Source organism: Phyllostomus hastatus, unplaced genomic scaffold, assembly GCF_019186645.2.
Source record: "Phyllostomus hastatus isolate PE091 unplaced genomic scaffold, TTU_PhHast_1.1 phas_scaffold_142, whole genome shotgun sequence".
Classification (NCBI taxonomy): domain Eukaryota; kingdom Metazoa; phylum Chordata; class Mammalia; order Chiroptera; family Phyllostomidae; genus Phyllostomus; species Phyllostomus hastatus.
The window spans coordinates 1,445,912-1,463,769 of NW_025334010.1; the positions used below are offsets into that span (position 1 = coordinate 1,445,912).

Genomic DNA, 17,858 nt, shown 5'->3' on the forward strand with positions numbered 1-17,858 from the left:
CAGCAGTTTAAGATGGGCACACAGAAAAGCTTAGGTCAGGCCTTGAAGGCACTGAAACACTTAGACTGTATACCAAGAACCTCTAGAAAGTCGACTGGGGGTGTTTATCAGCTATCCACGGCTCCTTGAATTTTCACGAGTGTAGACGATTCCAATATCAGAGACGGACGATGCAGTCACTGGAAGGAGAAGGAGGAGGAGCTCTAGCAGCCACAGCAGGAGAGCTGCCGCCCCCCCAGGAGGGCCCGGGGAGCGGAGCAGCAGCCACAGGCTTGGCCAACGAAAGGGGTCCTCACTGCAGCCTGGGTCTGATGGGGCCAGACTAAAACCTAAAAGGAGAGAGACGCAGAACTAAACCAACACACTCTCAAGACCCTGCAGGCAAGGACACGTGTTGAAATATCCGCTAATAGGTATCAAGCTATGCTCACCTATTACACATTAATAATTATCATGATCTATGCTATAGAATAAGACTCAGCTTCCTGGAGTCAGAAGCACTGAGCCATGTAAAAAAATTTCACTGCCTTGATGTTTTTTCTAAAACGCAAAACCACAGAACACCTCACACTCACAATCCAAGGACCCCGAAGATATAGAAGCTGAAATTTGGCCAATTAAGGAAGTATATCATTTAAAAAAAATTCTAATATTAGTTTCCTAATAGATATGTATGTATTTTATCTTAAAATATACAGAAACCTTCCAAAGCATTAACTGTAAAACTCTTTAATGCAGTCTGAAGACACCAATGTGTGAGGGGATACTTTTATTAGTTGCCTGAACAAAAGTTTTGTTTCTACTTTTGTCAGTTGCCTGAAATACATTATTCAGGGTACAAATTATTATTTTGTATCCTAATCTTGTACTACGCATTTATCATGTATAGTTTTTGTCATTACAAAGTCGGATTTTAAATAACTCAATTCTAATAAGTTCCCTTCATGAATACACCATGTTTTTCAAGCTGGATTATTACTTTTTAACATTACATTTTATTTTGCTTTACACTAGAATTCGAAAGGAAAGACCTGGATTGACATCACAAACTTTGGTATATGTCAATATCAGTGTTTTTCTGATTTTGTTCAAACCTGAAAAGAATCTTTTGAGTGGGAGGAGCCACAATGCCCACTCCATCCCCTAACTAAACCCACATCAAGGGAAAAGAAAGAACAACTGAATTAAGTCTGAATAACTAGTTTAAAAATTCTGTTCTAGTGTGCTGAACTGAACACAGGCTTCCTTATCACAAATCAAAGCCAGGAGACACATAGAAATTTCACTTTAAATCAATTACCCGAGGCCCAATCAATTACTCTTTAGAGACTTACTATGTGTCTATAGCTTTATTAAGTAATACTACGTACAGAAGAAGTGGGCATCTGCTAGACACTAATAACACAGCCCAGTGGCAAATAAAAATACCAATATCATCATTAGTAAACAGGGGTGTCCCACCCACGGCCCGCGGGCCACATGCAGCCCAGGATGGCTGTGAATGAGGCCCAAGACGAAATCGTAAATTTACTTAAAACATTATGAGATTTTTTTTTATCATTACATATCGCAATGTATTTAATGTGTGGCCCAAAACAACTCTTCTTCCAGTGTGGTGCAGAGATGCTAAAAGGCTGGACACCTCTGAACTGTAAAATATACATGTGTGTGTGTGTGTTTGGGACAGAAAGACAGATAAGGGGAAGGTTTCTTTTCTTCTTTCCCCCATACTGAGAAACTCCTAGCCCTACTTTGCACTACCCAGCAAGGGCTTGAAAGGAAGTCAGTCTGTATTTGAGCAGTATTGTGGGCACCTGAAATGCCACTTTGACTACGGGGCTAAGCAACACTCCCTGATACAGTACACTGCGACGAGGGATGCCTATGAAGGAGACTACTGACTGATCACATCAGCTTCCCCTCAATGAGGTGCAACTGAAGAACAAAAACTTGCAATGTTGAGATCATATCCTCATGTCATAAAAACTGAAATAATTTGCAATGACCAAGGAAAGATAGTTCATTGAGATGGTAGCTGCCCTAATGCCAAGGAGAACAAATTTAAAAGACATAAAAGTTACAAGTAAGGGAAATTATCCATTGTTAACATGGTAATTCATCAGCTTGGAGGAGAGTGAAAAACTAGAAAGAAGCAAACGGACCACTCTGGGAGCAAAGGAACCAAAGCAGTAGAACAAGTCACACACACACACACACACACACTCACTCTCACTCACTCAGACAAACCCTCGCCTGCCCCTCTGCGGACACAGGCACTTCGGCCAGGAGCAGATGCAGTGCCCCTGGGTGCACAGGGAAACTGACTTCTGGAAGGCAGCTGCTGGTGCAGAATGTGCACGTATCCAGCAGTCGATGGAAGTTTGATGGACAGACAAATGACGCGTGGATGAAAAGCATTTCTGTTCTTATGGGATGAACAGTATGTTTCTCTAAAACATAAATATGGATAAACCAGACTGTGAGTCTAACACAGAAAAGCAACATCTATGTTATTTTTTCAGGTACTATGCTACCATTGCCGTAAGTTAATTGCGTAACACTTCTGTTTTAGGGCAGCAGTTGTACAGATTCTTAAAGCGATGACAGATATCAGTGGTTCGTATGCAATTCAGTAATTTAACATACAGCAATTTGTTAACGTTGGCCAAAGTAGCCATCCAGCCACGGAAAGTGAAGCACGAATGTACAGCTGAAGCAGCGGAAGGTACCCACACAAGTAATTCAGAACTCTTTCGAGGAGGTTGTAATTTACTTCTTTATAAAGGGACACTTGAGGAACAAAACCGTTGTCAGGGACTCAGTAAAAATGAATCAATAAAGAGTTTTCAGAGTATGCTCTGGAATGGTAACAGTTCAGTTCAGTTTCCAATATTGCTAATATCTATAGCTATATATGGTCCTAATATACGATCCTAATCACAATAAGGTCACAAATTGTCTGAGAGGGATGGTTTATGTTCAGGGCGCTATACTTATACATTTTAAAAAGAAAAAAAGCATTTCAAGCAATAAGAGTTATGATAAATGCCTCAATAAGCCAAATAATTTTACATTTAGATTAACCAAACAAGTTAATTATATACATTATTGATAGTCTCCCTTATGAGTATTAAAAGAATTTATTAGAATGATCAAATAATTTTATTGTATAAATGTATTAAATATACTTATGAGTATTAAAATATTCACCAAAGCATTAGCGTTGCGCTGTGAGCTCCACGGAGGTGCGAACTGTGAACTCTGCTCACCGCCGTGTCCCTAGTACCGGACCTAACACGGCGCGGGGCAAGCAGTGAGCGTTCGGCCGTGAGTGAAGGTGTTTACCAAGTCCCCGGAGAAACAGACCAGGGTCAGCAAAGTTTGTCTGTAACAGCCAAACGGTAATTCTCCTGGGCTTTGCAGGCCACAGGGCTTCTCTCCCAGCTACCCAGCTCTGCCTTTGTATCATGAAAGCAATAAATAACCGAATGGGAATGACTGTATTCCAGTGAAACGGAAATCTCAATTCCGTATGATGTTCATGTGTTAGGAAACAGCATTCTTTTGACTCCCTACCCCCACAACCCTTCAAACATGTAAAACCGCCCTTCGCTGCCAGTCGTACGGTAACAGTGGCCAGATGCGGCCCGCGGGCCGTGTAGTTCACCAAGCAACCTCGGCTCCCAGGCCACGGGTAGTGTCTGTGGTTGTAACAACGAACCCCTACGTGTGTGCGAGCAGTCTGATGTGGGGGAACAGGTTCGGGCCCGTGAAGATTTCTCTCTGAACCTCTTCTTGCTCATCTGAAGGCAGCTGCCATGCACACTGAAAGTGATGCTGAGATTCCGTGCGATGACCTACAGAGAGCACTGGGCACAGCGACAGACGCAGGGCAAACGCTCCCCGGCACGGCTCAGGGGAGCCCCTGGAAACCTCGGGGGCCACAGTCGGACCACTGCACAGCAGAGCTCATTGGAGTCAACGAAACAGTGTCGGTATTCTCTGAAGAACCATGTGCAGATGCTGACAACAGTGCTTTGAATTTACTGACAGCTAAAAGAAGTTATTACAAGACAATGAGTGTCAATAATCAACCTACCGTAATTTCCAAAGACCAATGCAAAAACCATTAGACTGCCATTCTCAATCACTTAATTTACTGTTTGCCAATAATTAAACTAATATAGGTTAATGAGTTTTTACACTTAACATGCATAAAACCTGTCAGCTTATACTATGCTATATCTTCTGATACTCTTTAATGAAAAAGAAAGCAGATCCTTTGAAAAATGACAATAACATACCAATTGTTACCTCATACACTGTATTCAGAGAGAGAGAGAGACTTGTCCTCGTTGGAACAAGAGGCAGGGAGTTAAGTCAGGCGAAAGCACCCCCAGATTTGCTATCAGTTCGTTCATTCCAGGCTGAGTCCTCAATGCCCACCTATACACCCAGGACAAGACAGGACTTGAGCGAACAACCCTGCCAAGATTTGTGTGGGGCTCGGAGACATCCACTGTGACTCTTTGGACTGACCTTACAAGGTAAAGGATTCAGAAGTGCTGTTTCCTCATGGGCGCCATGCACACTGATTCAACAATGTATTTGGAGAGACTGACACACAGCTCCTCACTGAGCACAACACAATGTGTGTACAGTTACCATCAGATGCTTCTCAATAAACTTGGATTTTTCCCAGAACATACAATCTAATTCTCTGAAATATCAGATGTTAGAAGTATCTAATCTTTAAATGAGAATCTTAAAATTATGTATGACCTCTTGATAATTAACTATCTTCCTCACCAAATTAATAACATTAATGAACTGATATCTGAGTACCCCCTGTGCTGTATGAGATATCAGTCACTTTACGTGAATCATGCTCTTGAACTCCACCACAATAGCAGTGTCAGGGAAACGTGATGACCACAGCTCACACAGGCAGACCGAGTAACTTGCTCGGAGGAACACGGCTGGTGAGGATGAGGCACAGGATCTGAAGCCCACACCTCAGCCCGCGTGGTTACACTTGGACTGCTCTGGTGTAGGCAGGAAAACGCCTTTGCAACTTTTACTGGACTTGCATGGAGTTTGTTTTCTCTGGCTTTAAACACCTGAGAACCTAGGAGGCCGCAGGGCTCTCACAGGCACCGGGAAACGGTGACTTTGCTGCCTTCCCAGCTCACAGTGCGAGCACTACATTCAGCATTGTGCGCATGACATGGTTTACTTTTCCCCCACTATTACACGTCCCATTATGATCAATATCTCTATGTTTGTTTCCTTCTGGTTGACTCCTTAGAACTGACATCCAGAAATAAAATTGCTGGGAAAATTATAAGCATATTTAAAAAAAATCCTTGATACATATATTGCCAGAGTGCTTTCTAGGAAGGCTGCAGAAATGTATATTCCTACTGCTAACAAATAAGGGTGAAGAGTTTCTTTTAAAATACACCTAATAGGAAAGATGACTCACCCTGAATTTTTACTGGGAATTGATGTAACTGTCTCTTAGCAGCAAACAGAGATCAGTTTCGCCCATAGAGAGTTGTCTCCCATTGGAGAGGGAGGGAAGAGGAAGCCGAGACAATTTTGGAATGGTGTGCAGCAGGGACGGGCCCGGAAGTGGTTCATCCAACTGCGGACTTCAAAGCGGAAGGCAGCACGAGAGAGAGGGACACTCAGCGAGGGGAACAGGCGCCGATCAGCGGGGTAGAGAAGAGGAGATAAGAAACCACCAAAGGCCGCCTTTCAAGTGGCTCTGAGAAACACGAAATACAACTTACTATCCCATGACATTAGACTATTGATATGGATTTTTTTGGTAAACAGGCAATGACAAGAGTTTTACTGAATCTTAAAGATGTAACTCCCACACACTTTATCATCCCCTATCCATTGCTGAAATTGTCTTTTTTCTTTTATATCAGCACGACATAAACTTTGAAATATTTGGGGGAGACATATTCAAAGAGTCTTCTAAAAACTGAATTTATTAAAATTTTACTCACGAGTTCCCACAATCATTCGTTAAACTGAGCTGACCCAACCCCATAATAAGAAACCACCTGCCAGGTGAAACACGCAGCAGGCATGAAGCAAAGCAACAATATACTCTGGATAGTCAAAGATACAGATGTAAAATTAGCCCAAACTCATCCTCGACTTTGCTAAGAGGAAAACCTGGGCAAAGCCAACCGGAATCTAAGTGATCTGGGTCCCTGACGTGGGTATGAAACCCCCTTCCCTGCAGAGACGGAATCCACAGAGCCGCCACTCCCCGCCTCCCTCCTGATCGCACAAGGCACGCCGGGGGAGACTGCCCCTTCGGCTTTACTTACCAGCCTCCCACAAACAGTTCTGCTTTTCACACCAAAAAGATGTTTTTTTAAATCATCAAATGACAGCCTACAAATAACAATTTCTTCGGCAAGAATTTCACATGATTAAACTCTAAGTAACAAGTTGCCTCTTTCGGGTTTTCCAGATGGGATAGAAAAGAAAAGAATAAACACAATTTAACCTTGTGGCAATTCTCCTTTCGGTCCCAAACATAGAGAGACATTCTAATCTAGCGTAATCTTCACGGCCCTGGGCGTTGTGACAGGATAGCCTTTCCTTTCCAGGTGGCGCTGAAGGAAAACGGCGGCATTTCAAACAAGACAGTCACCACTCCATTAATGGAAGTCGAAAGTCTTTTTCAAACAGTATACGCTTTTAAATGATGGCTTTCTTGCTAAAAGCAGAGCCCGAGTTCTGGGTGGAAGGGGGTGGAAGGAGGTGCTCGGGGGTTAAATGAACACGGCAGGGTCGAGACTGCTGTCCTTAAAAAGGCCTGCTTGCAGGGCTGACCCGTGGCTGACATCTGGGAACTTGGATGGTAACTGGGTCCCTGCACTGGTTAAAGCAACAACAAACCCTCCCAAAGCGCTAACAGTGGCTCGCTGTGCCCAAGTTGTCTCTACAGACAGTATGGTGAGCACCTGCGTGTAGTCTGGAAGGCTGGTGCCTGCTATGCAGAGGGTGAGGGTGTCCACTTGTGCGAGCCCCCAGGAAAATGTTGGGCACCGAGGCTCCAGTGAGCTTTCCTGGTGACAACAGCTCCCTCTTGTGGGCACGGTTTGATGAAGCACCACCTGTGTGCCGGCCCCGGGAAAGGGCACTTGGAACTGGTGACAGGTCCCCTCCAGAGTCCGCTTGCCCCTGTGTCTTCCCCCTTCTGCTGGTTCTGCTTTGAATCCTTCAGCTGTAATAATCCGAGTCCTGTGAGTCCTCCTAGAGAATCACCCAATTTGGGGGTTGTCTTGGGAACCCCCAAAACAAGAAGCTAACAAGATTCTTACGCAAGTGCATGCTTGAATAAGCTATTTTGTAATAATCCTCAGATCTGCTTTGTCTGGGCGCTGTCCCTTTACAGCCACTAAGAACATGCCAAGGAAAGAACCCACCTCCGTCAGGAGTCTCTACCAAGTCCCCCCAGAAAGGCAAGGGTGTGGGGGGTGAGAGGGGAACACGCAAAGGAAGCCAGGGTGGGTGCTGCTGCCCAGTGACTCTGAACTAAGTGGAAACAGGAAAGGAAAGGTTAAGTGCCGACACTGAGAAAAGCAGGCACCGGGCTTTCTACCAGTGCCTGCTTTCCTCAGCTTGTGCGCCCGGTCCTCTCTGTGCTTTGAGAAAACCCCCTCCGTTAACCTTGAGGATGCGGCCCAGTGGTGAGAACAGCCTGGTGGGCTCCTGCGTCGACCTCTCCCTGCTGTGCGAGCGCAGGTCAGACTGCACTCTGCGCTCCCGGTTCTCGGTCCCATGCAGCCAGAGTCCCAACCTAATAAAGCCTGTTGCAAGGGTTCAATGAGCTTACACATAAAAACACACAAAAAAGTGTCCTGCATCTGGTAAGCACTTCTTTAAAAATGGTTGGCTATTATTATTTTCAAGGTTGTATGCATTATCTTCTCTTACCAGCTTCTAAAACGAGAGAAAACCTATGCGGCTTGCTGAAAGGTTTTTGAAAGCGTAAAACATCCTACATGCTTCTAAACATCCAAGTGCACTTTAGCCTAGCTGGACACCAACAAACTCCATGAGGTGTCGGTGGGGAATGAACAGTGTTGGTCGGACACATCCGCCTGAGAATTACCAAGGTAAACAAAATTCGGTTCTTGCGAGACTTACTTAAAATGATACTGTGCACAGTGGGTTTCCAAAGGGGCAGGCGGAGGGGCAAATGCACAAACCCATTTGATGACAGAAATCTTTTCGCCCCAAGCGCCCGAGGCGCCCGGTCTGTGCTGCCCTGGGTCCAACAGGAGAACCCGATGCTCGCTCGCATGGGAGCGTGAGGTGGAACCTCACCGCCAGGGGCGCCAGGGTGGGCGGCCACGGACTTGGGCAGTAGGACGGCACACACGCACAGGGAGGAGGAGGAAAATTAGGGTAAACTGTTTCTACCAAGCTCTGTGTGAGAAGTGCAGGGGAAGGATTTCGCCCAGCTGCAATGGGTGGGCACGTGAAGGGCGAGAATCAGTTAAGCCGGGGTCCCCCAGGCCAGAGGAATGGGGGAGGGGGGACAGCCACAGAGGCTCTGGAGAGCAGAGAGTGAGGGGACAGAGGAGAGGCAGGCAGGTGCCCAGGAGGTCACATGTGAGGCACCCGGGAATTCTTACAATGTAAGGGCATACATAGGCTCTCCCTTTTAAATGCTTTAATTATGTTAAAAAAAATCCCAACCAAACCGACTTTGGAAAATGCAGACAATCTAAAATAAAGTCAGCTTGAAAGCACTGCGATAGAGGCGAGCAGGAGAATTAAGGCATGTTCGAGAGACAGTCTCGTCACCCCTACGGCGAGACACCAGTGAGGGCGAGCCTCCCCGTTTAAGAGCAGAAAGTGGAGAACCTGTCGCCCGGCTGTCAAGGGAAACCGCCTGTCTGTCATTCCCTTCACAAAGCCCTCCTACCACAGCACATGCTAATTCATGCTAATGCTCAAGTCTAAAAATCTACTATACTCAAGGGTTTTTTTTTAATTTAAAGAGATATATCCATAAATGAAGCTGAGCTTTGCATACAGTGGTACCTCGTGCTTGTTAATTTGCTCCGGAACTCAAGACGAGTACCCAGACCGATGGGTGCCAAGCAGTGAAGTGTTTTCCCTTCTGGGGCGGTGCCGTGACTCCTACGCGTTCTAGCCAGTGCGAGCAGTCGCCAGCGAGCGCCGAGTGTGAAACGTGTTTTTCTCCTCAAAATGCGATGCGCACAGGGTCTGACACGGTCTGAAGCCGACGTGTACTGAGGTGGGACTGTATTTTTGTACAGCCGTCTCTGTTTGGCAAAACGGCCAAATTTGCTAGCGTGTTCACACTTTCCAACAGTCCGGTTTTCCGTTTGCTCTAAGATAATGAATTTCACCCTGCTGAAAGTCGTTGGCCCGCGGCACGCAAGCAGAGCCGGGAAGGAGACGCAGCTGAAAGGAAGATCAGGTAGAGGGCAACGCAGATGCTTTTCACTGGAGACCAAAACCACCTGTGGAGATCCTGTGGCTTTAAATAGAACTGAACCCGAGGCATCATCAAACACTCAGAAGGATATTTTAAGTGAGTTTGATTATGAATTAAATCTGGGTTCATAAATTGTACACTTATGAACTGATTAGAAATCTTCTTAAAAGCGACATTATGGAGAAGTTATTAAAATGCTCTTAAGTAACAACTTTAGAAAGTAACACAAAGTTCTCCCACCTTTTATTAAGATAGTTCCATCATGCTTCTAAAGTACTTCCAGATTATTTGATCATGACTGTCTCCTACTGTGTATGAGACAGCCAGGGCCATATGGTTGAATTTCACATGCCTTGGTGGATCTCCATGTATGTAAACTAACAACTCAAAAGTAATTTGCATAGTTAGTTCAAGAAACCACAACCACTTTGTTCTTATAAAACCTAAAAATTAAATGCACGTCACCAATGGCCAAGGCTGGGCACTGGTTACTGGACAGCCCTGCCTGAGTGCTGAACTTACCCGTGCCTCCCACCCCTACTACTTGAGAGTCAGTGTTCTAAAACTGGAATTAAAATACACACATTTCCAGTAGCCCATTTATAAAAAATCAGACATTCTATTCATGTGTCAAGCCAGCAGTCAATTTCCCATTAGTTTGACTGGGAAAAGTTATATTCAAATTCAAATCCTCATTCTCCTCAAACACAAAGGAAAGACTTTTGTAAAAATGACAGCCATTATAATGAGATCGAAAAGATGAGCAATTTTCTCCTGTTGCATGAAACACTGACAGCATCTTATACTTATCCAGAGGAGCACAGGTTAAAGCCATGCCACCCTTACCTATCAAAAATGACCTTCAAAAATTTGGATATGGTCACACCACAGTTAGATGACAGTGGGAAAAGACCACCAAGAAACGCTGATTTCATATAAGATATTCTTCAATAATTCATGTCCTCGCCTTTAAAAAATCTTCTCTTTTCTGACTCTGAGAGAGATGCAGTGGAAGACAGCTGGCCGGGAGCCCGGCCTCCGCTCCGGAAGCCGGCTGCAGGCTGGCTCCCCTTGCTGTGTCTGCACGGAACACTGGTAGCCGGGCACCACTCCACTGGGCCTTTCTGCTCGTCTCATTCATCCTCAGGACCAAGGAGCCTCTCTCTCTTCGTCACTGTGACTCTATCAGGCTCTCCGGCCCACACCACGTCCCAGTGTTCTTGACCACTGTCCAGAACATGGCCTCGTGCTGATGGCGACACTTTCTGGAACGAATGCCAAAACACCCCCTCGCAGCACAAAGATGGTCTTATGCTACAGGCGACCTATGCCCTTGCTGATTTTCTGTCACCTGGGCTCTTCGGTGTTCTGTCTGGGCTCAGTCCTCTGTCTCCTGAACAGCTTTTATGTAAGTCAGAGATTTATCAGTTTGTTCAGTCCTTCTTGGTCTGGCCCAACTACTGCACCCCTGCTCTTGCCCCACGCCGGCGGGGTAGCAGGGAACGGCGTGATGACGGTGGGCAGGTAAAGAGTCTGGTTACCACACTGACTGAGTGTGGTAACCGCACCGACACTGACGCCCATGCCCATCCCCAGGGCTGCCGAGCTCCTGGTGCAAGGGGCCGGCAGTGGTGGTGGCCGACAGGCCAGGCGTCATCTGCTGACAGGCCGTGGGAGCAGCGGAACACCCATTTAAAAAAGTTTTGTTTTGTTTTTATAGAAAACATAGATATTGACCCAAGAGCTACCTCCGACTAGGTCTACTATTTCCTTCAAGTCATTAAGCTTTCACGAGCCTCAGTTTCCTCATCCAGGAATTGGGCTAAATAATTTAAAATTTATTCTAATTTAAATTATTTCACTTTTTATCATTACATTTATAATATAGTTTTATATTCTCTCCTGAATCCCTGCATTTATGGAAAAGGAACCTTGTTATTCTAGTGGCTACTTAAGACATGAATTCAATACTACAAACTAGTTCCTTAACCTCCTGGGTAGTAAGGAAGACGCTTCAAAACCCCCTTTTCTACCTCCAGCGAAGATCCCACAGACCGTGCAATGATAAAAGAATATCAGGAGTTACATGAGATATTACAATTTCTTCAAAAGTTCTCAGGAAACTGAAATACATGCAGGCATGATAATGGAATAATTAAGAAGATTGAAAGAGATGATTTTAGCCTTGACTCAACGAAGCACTGACTAACTCAGACGGTGAAAAAAATACATCAAGGGGGAACTCTCTAGGAGACATTCCTCATTCCAAGTTAATATTAGTGAGCAGCAGGGGGGAACCGAGACAAATGGGTAAAAGCAGAAGTACAACGATTCTACAGCTATCCAAAGAGGACGGCTTTATGGAGCAAATTAAGAAGGGTGTACCACATGCAGCAGGGACATGGATCACAGGTAGCTGAGCTATGATTATGTATAATCGATGTTTATCGCATCTATACATTTAACACTGAAATGAGTTAAATGCAGCTATTGGCATAGAAAAATACATTGAAAGTTCCAAGTTATGTTATACTTCACTTAAGAGTTCCAATGACAACTTTAGTATTGATTCAGGGGCGGTAACTCTGCATCCTGACCCTGCAGTTTTCAAACTGCTGCATGCTAATGAACAAGGGGAGTAAATGAACACCTTGTTTCTCGCCCTATGCACCATATGAGAGTAAGTGGTAGGCCAGAGCTTTCTCCCGTTTGTCCAAAACCCAAGGAAAAGCTAATTAGGGCTGTGGACACAAAGACGAGCAATTGGGTTGTTGGCATGTAACTTGTCTTAAAGCAGGCTTTATTGTACAAAGACCGAATCAAAAAGAACTTGCTAGTGGCTAGGCTTCCTCCTTTCTTCTTACATAATACTAACTAAAGACTGAGACTGCACTGTGACGTCACCAGCACATCTCTCTCACTGCCTAACACTCAGGCTCCGTTGGTACGACGTCTGTCAGGTGGTGGGCACCGACCGGCCTCCCAGGAGGCTGCCGCCGACTCCTGCTTCCTGGGGCTGCCCGCCTTGTGCGTGGCGTCGGAGCCCACCTGCTGGCAGGCAGGGTGGGTTTGTGTGAACGACACCCCCGGCTGCAAGACCTGGGCTGCAAGAGTGCCGCAGAGACCGTGGGATGCTACGCCACCACTGCAGGCAGCCACCGAACAGACAGCTCCTGCTGCCGGGCTGCTTCTCTCGCAGGCGAGCCCTCCTCTCACTTGATCCCTCTCTGGAAGGCAGGCTGCCACACCGTGGGCGGCCCAGTGGCCAAGGGCGGACGCCGCCCTCCAACAGCCACGTGGCTAACTAACCCTGGGAGAGAACTCTGTCCCCCAGGGGAGCCTCGAGGTGACTGAAAATCAGCTACCATGTAATCTTGTGAGGAAGCCTGAGCCAGAACAACCCAGTTATAATTGACTTCCACCTTTCCTATTCCTCACCTGGAGAGACCATGGGAGGTAAGTATGTTTGCTGTTTTAAGCTGACACATTTTAGGGTAAGTTGTTAGACAACAATAGATAACTACAGGTGACCCTTGAGCAACATGGATGGATTTAAACTGTGTGGGTCCACTTACATGTGGGTTTTTTTTCAATATATTATTGAAAGAAAATCTCCATATTTTGGAAATTTGCAACAGTTTGAAAAAAACTAGCAATTAAGTAGCCATGAGATGTGGAAAACATTAAGAAAAAGTCAGGTATGCCATGAATGCATAAAATATACATAGATACCGGTCTACTTGATCTTATCTACCACAAAATATACACAACTGTATTACAGAAAGGTAAGATTAATCGAAACTGTGCACAATCACTGTACACGGCACCTCTGCAGTCGAAGCGAGTGTAAATGAAGGTGCAGTACTGAATCGTAACTTCCTAACATTGACGACAGCACAGACCATAATATTGCAACAATCTCCTAGCTACCTTCCATTCTACCCGCTACACTCGGCTTCCATAAAGCAATCACATTGCTGCTGCTTTGTTATCAGTGCGTGAATTGCCATAGCTGTCAATAAATATGAACTTCTTTTTCATGTCATCTTTCCGTTTTTGAGGTCTAGCGTTAGCAATCCCTGTAACAGCTACGGTGACTTGTATCACGTAAGACAGTGCTGATGCAGGTACTGACAGGCAGATGATGCATCTTGGAAACAGAAGATGTAAACTTACAGTGTCAATAAATACAGTTCAGTAATACAAATGTATTTCCACTCCCTTGTGATTTTCTTATTTTCTCTAGTTTAGTTTCTAGTTTCTAGTTTAGTTTTTCTTATTTTCTCTAGTTTCTCTAGTTTTAGTTTTTCTCTAGTCTCTTATTTTCTCTTACTTATTGTAAGCATACAGTATGTAATACACAGAGCATACAAAGTATGCTTTAATTGACTACTTATGTTACCAGCAGGGTTTCTGGCCAACAGTGGGCTGTCAGTAGTTAAGACGTGGGGGGACTTGGAGAGACAGGTGCATTCTGACGGCGCCCAGAGTCAGTGCCCACAACCTCTGTGGTGCGCGCGGGCTGCCGCACCGCCGGCTGCAAGATCTGGGCTGTGGCGTGTTCTGTTTAGAAGCTGACAAATCAAGCTGACAAAACACTTCATATTTTAGTGTTCTAAGAAATCAAGCAGGCAAACCAATTTAAAATGTTGATTAGTCATATAAACCTGGATTTTTTTTTCTGTAAGTCAAAGACGTATCTATTGGAGAAAATAACTTGTATGAATAAATGTTGGCTACAACACCCATTTTATAATTTTATGATTTTAACAAACCTTTGGCATTTCCGATTTCTTTTTTTCTATTTTTTTCAACTTTATTAGAGCCCCAGTTTCATCTTCGCTGAGACCCAGACCAGGTGGGAGGAAAAAAGTGTACCTGAAAGTGAATGTAACGTCCTTTAATTTGCACCGGAGCAGCCAAAGACTGTTGAAATTGGAGATAATGGCTTAGAGGGATGGTGTGTAATGCCGCATTAACTTGTTGTCATTATCATCATTATTAAAACCGCAGCTAAACTGTCACCGTGACCTACGCAGGGCACATTAGCTCCACCACAGATGTCACCAAGGCCCTGCAGGGCCACCAGATCCAGAGAGTTCGAAAGCAGTCTGTTCTCCTCAGCATGTGAGGAACTGGATCGCACGACATCCGCTCACAACCATGCCATGTAGGAGTCAGAAGATGCAGCGAACCTTCCTTTCAAAATTAAACCTTGACGAATGTATGTTAGTTTTGAGGTTTAAAAAAGAAAAGCAGAAAATAGAAGAGAAATCCATCAGAAGGAATTAATTCAAAACGCTCTTTGACCCCTGACCCCATGTTGCTGCATTCAGAAATGAAAGGGCCGGTGTCCCCTCCTTTCCTGTTCCTTCCCCATCGGGGCCGGAGCGGTCGGACCAACACGCCCGGTTCCGGCCAGCCAGCAGCCCCGAAGGGCGGAGGAGAAGAGTCACACCTGCCAGACCTCTGGGTTGTTTCTGAGTCTGCCTGTCCCTGCTTCTCCCACTGCTTCTTCCCCTCCCGAAAAAATGATGAGCATCTGTAAATCTGTGAAACCCTGCCTTGTAAGTAAGGCTGAGGGCTCCCCGTCCCAGCGAGGACGAGGCATGCAGTTAATGAGAAGTGAGCCTGTGGGAAACGAGTGGAAACGGGCCAATGTTAAAGTAATTGAGCGTGAATGTCAAACACCAACGTGGTTAACGGTCTCCATTCGCCGAGGGGAGGCCGCATCGGCTGGTGGGCAGATGGGGCGCGGGCGCGAGGAGCTGCACTCCCTGCCGGGCCGGAACGTCCACCACAGCAGCCTGCGCTTGGAAGCTTGGTCCTAGCCCTGGCTGGCGTAGCTCAGTGGATTGAGCGCGGGCTGCAAACCAAAGTGTCGCAGGTTCGATTCCCAGTCAGGGTACATGCCTGGGTTGCAGGCCATGACCCCCAGCAACCGCACATTGATGTGTGTGTGTGTGTGTGTGTGTGTGTGTGTGTGTGTCCCTCCCTCCCTTCCCTCTCTAAAAATAAATAAATAAATAAAAACTTAACAAAAAAAAAGAACACAGCTCCTCTCAAAGAGAGGAGGGGAGCTGTCACAAAAAAAAAAAAAAAAGCTTGGTCCTTTGCTGGCCCACCCCCAGTCACTCTGCCCTCTTTCCCTTTTCTTTCTTCTTCCTTCCAACCTTCAAAGGGGTTCCTCTTTCTTCATTTTCATTTTATCTCATCCATCCCCAAGCCTTATGACGAATTTCAAGTTTTAATATTTCAACAACCACTGTTTCTTTTAAAAATATGTGTAATTTGCCAATGCCAGTTCAGAATAATACAGATGAGGGTATTGTGGCTAGAACTGCTGACCCTGTACTTTTTATTTTTAAACCTCTGCATCATCCTCTACAGCAAGTGAAGGCTTGAATAATTAATCACTGCAAAACTCCTGCGTGTCGTCCACCATTCTCAATTACATCACCTGTGTGCTCGTCCTCAGTGCTGGGGGTCTCGGGACGACTTTCACAACAGCAGTAATGCGCTGAACGCCGTCAGCTGTACGTTATTGTTAATGTCAAGCGGTAACGAATAGTTTTCTTCAGAATGGGAGAATAGTTTCAAAAATCTACATATTAAAGAAGAAGCTGTGGTTCTCTAATTATGCATTTTTATAAAAATTCATTTACAAAGATTTTTATTAGTTTACAATGCAGAAAAATAGAAACACATGTAAATCCATTGGGAATTGGTTAAGCAAAATATAGTACACTCAGTAAATGAAATTAAAAGTGATTTCTGAAACATGTATAACTAATGAGGATGTAGGTAATAAGAGTAGAGTATTAAATTAGCCCATTCACTTTAGACTTGTGTAAAATATGTGTGCTTAGAGTACTTAGCATTCTTATCTGATGGTGGCAATTTGTACAATTGTGTTTCTACTAGTCATTTTTAAAAATTCCGCTTGAATATGTATCACAGTTGTTATAAAATTTTTATAAAATAACCAATGAGGTTCTCAGTCCCTACACATACACCAAGGAAGCCAGAAAGAACGTAGGAGAAGCAATCGTACGAGAAGCATTGTAAACGTGAACGTGTTTAGGGCTTACCTGAGCAGCATAGTATTCTCTAACTTCGGGTCTGATAGAGTCAAAGTCTCCGCTGATGAATTCAGGCAAAAAGCTGAAAGAAAGGGGTCTACGTTAACTAATTAAGACTACTGACTTGTAAATCTTTATAACGACAATTACAAGGACCAGAGAGAGAACTTGTGTACTCAGAAGGAAAAAGAAACATGAGGTCTACTTCTGCAGTGAGTGGGACGTCACACTCACAGCCCGGGTTACAGTACAGTGTGACGGGGGGCACTCCGCATCACCAGCTGGTTCACCAGCTCAGTCAGCTGTCAGTCAGCATTTATCATGCTTTGAAAAACACATGAAGATTAAAGAAGATTATTGTTTTTTTTAGAAAAAAACAAACCCAGGCCAACAACCCTGAAACAAAGACTCAATCTTTGTCTAGTGCCTCCTACATATAGTCAAACCTTCACGTTATCGAACTCTCAGGGAAGTTCAGAACGTGCAGCAGACCGCAACAGAGCAAAGGAGGGCAGGAGGCGGCCTGCTCGGCACAGCAGGTGTGGGGTCAGAGACACTTCCCAAAGAATACCCTACTAACCTATTTCTAGAAACAGGAATCTGCTAGAGTGTTGGAAATACTGCAAAGGTCATAGTTGCTAAATAGAGGGAGGGGATTCCCAAAAGTGGTGTTTCTGATTCTATCACAATTATCTCATTTCTCTTTTCTGCCCTTTTTATTTTTCCCCAAATTCATACTGGAGAGCTTACCTTCCTAAGCCATCCTTTTTTTTCTTTTCTTTTCTTTTTTAAACATAACACATCTTCATGACCTGGTAGGATTCCTCCCCACTTAAAACACCTAACCGTGGAGAAGCGGAACTTCCTGGACTTCGCAGTGCTCCTGCACACAGGCCTGGCCTCCAGAGCCGCTACAACTGCACGGCACAAGGAAGGGGCTGTTTGCTTCCGTGCCCTCCAGAAAGAGTCTCTGCCTACCACGAGAATTAGATCTGTAGCTGTTCACATAATTCGTCGTTCTGATTCAGTAGAATACTAAAACTTCTGTACGCCTCCTCCAGAGGGCCAACTTGTTGCCTAATGGACTAGATCCCTAGTTAGAGGGACACCGGCACTTTATCTTTCTGGATATTACGCGTCAAGACAGATAAGGCCCAGAACTTGGAGACATCTCTAGGCCATAAAAACTAAGACACAGGAGACTGTCTGGCTCCTAGGGAGATTTTTACTGATGATGAAAATGAAAAACCCAATACTAATGCTGTTCTTTT

General features: G+C 45.0%; 1 protein-coding gene across 3 annotated transcripts in view; it reads right to left on the bottom strand.

Moving 5' to 3' along the window:
* Positions 1-17,858, bottom strand: part of TPK1 (thiamin pyrophosphokinase 1) — a 251,885-nt gene that overhangs the window by 132,481 nt on the left and 101,546 nt on the right. For all 3 annotated transcript variants that reach the window (XM_045857641.1, XM_045857642.1, XM_045857640.1), the window contains one exon: positions 16,597-16,669. In XM_045857641.1, coding sequence (XP_045713597.1) covers positions 16,597-16,669 — 73 coding nt within the window. The remainder of the gene's footprint in view (positions 1-16,596; positions 16,670-17,858) is intronic.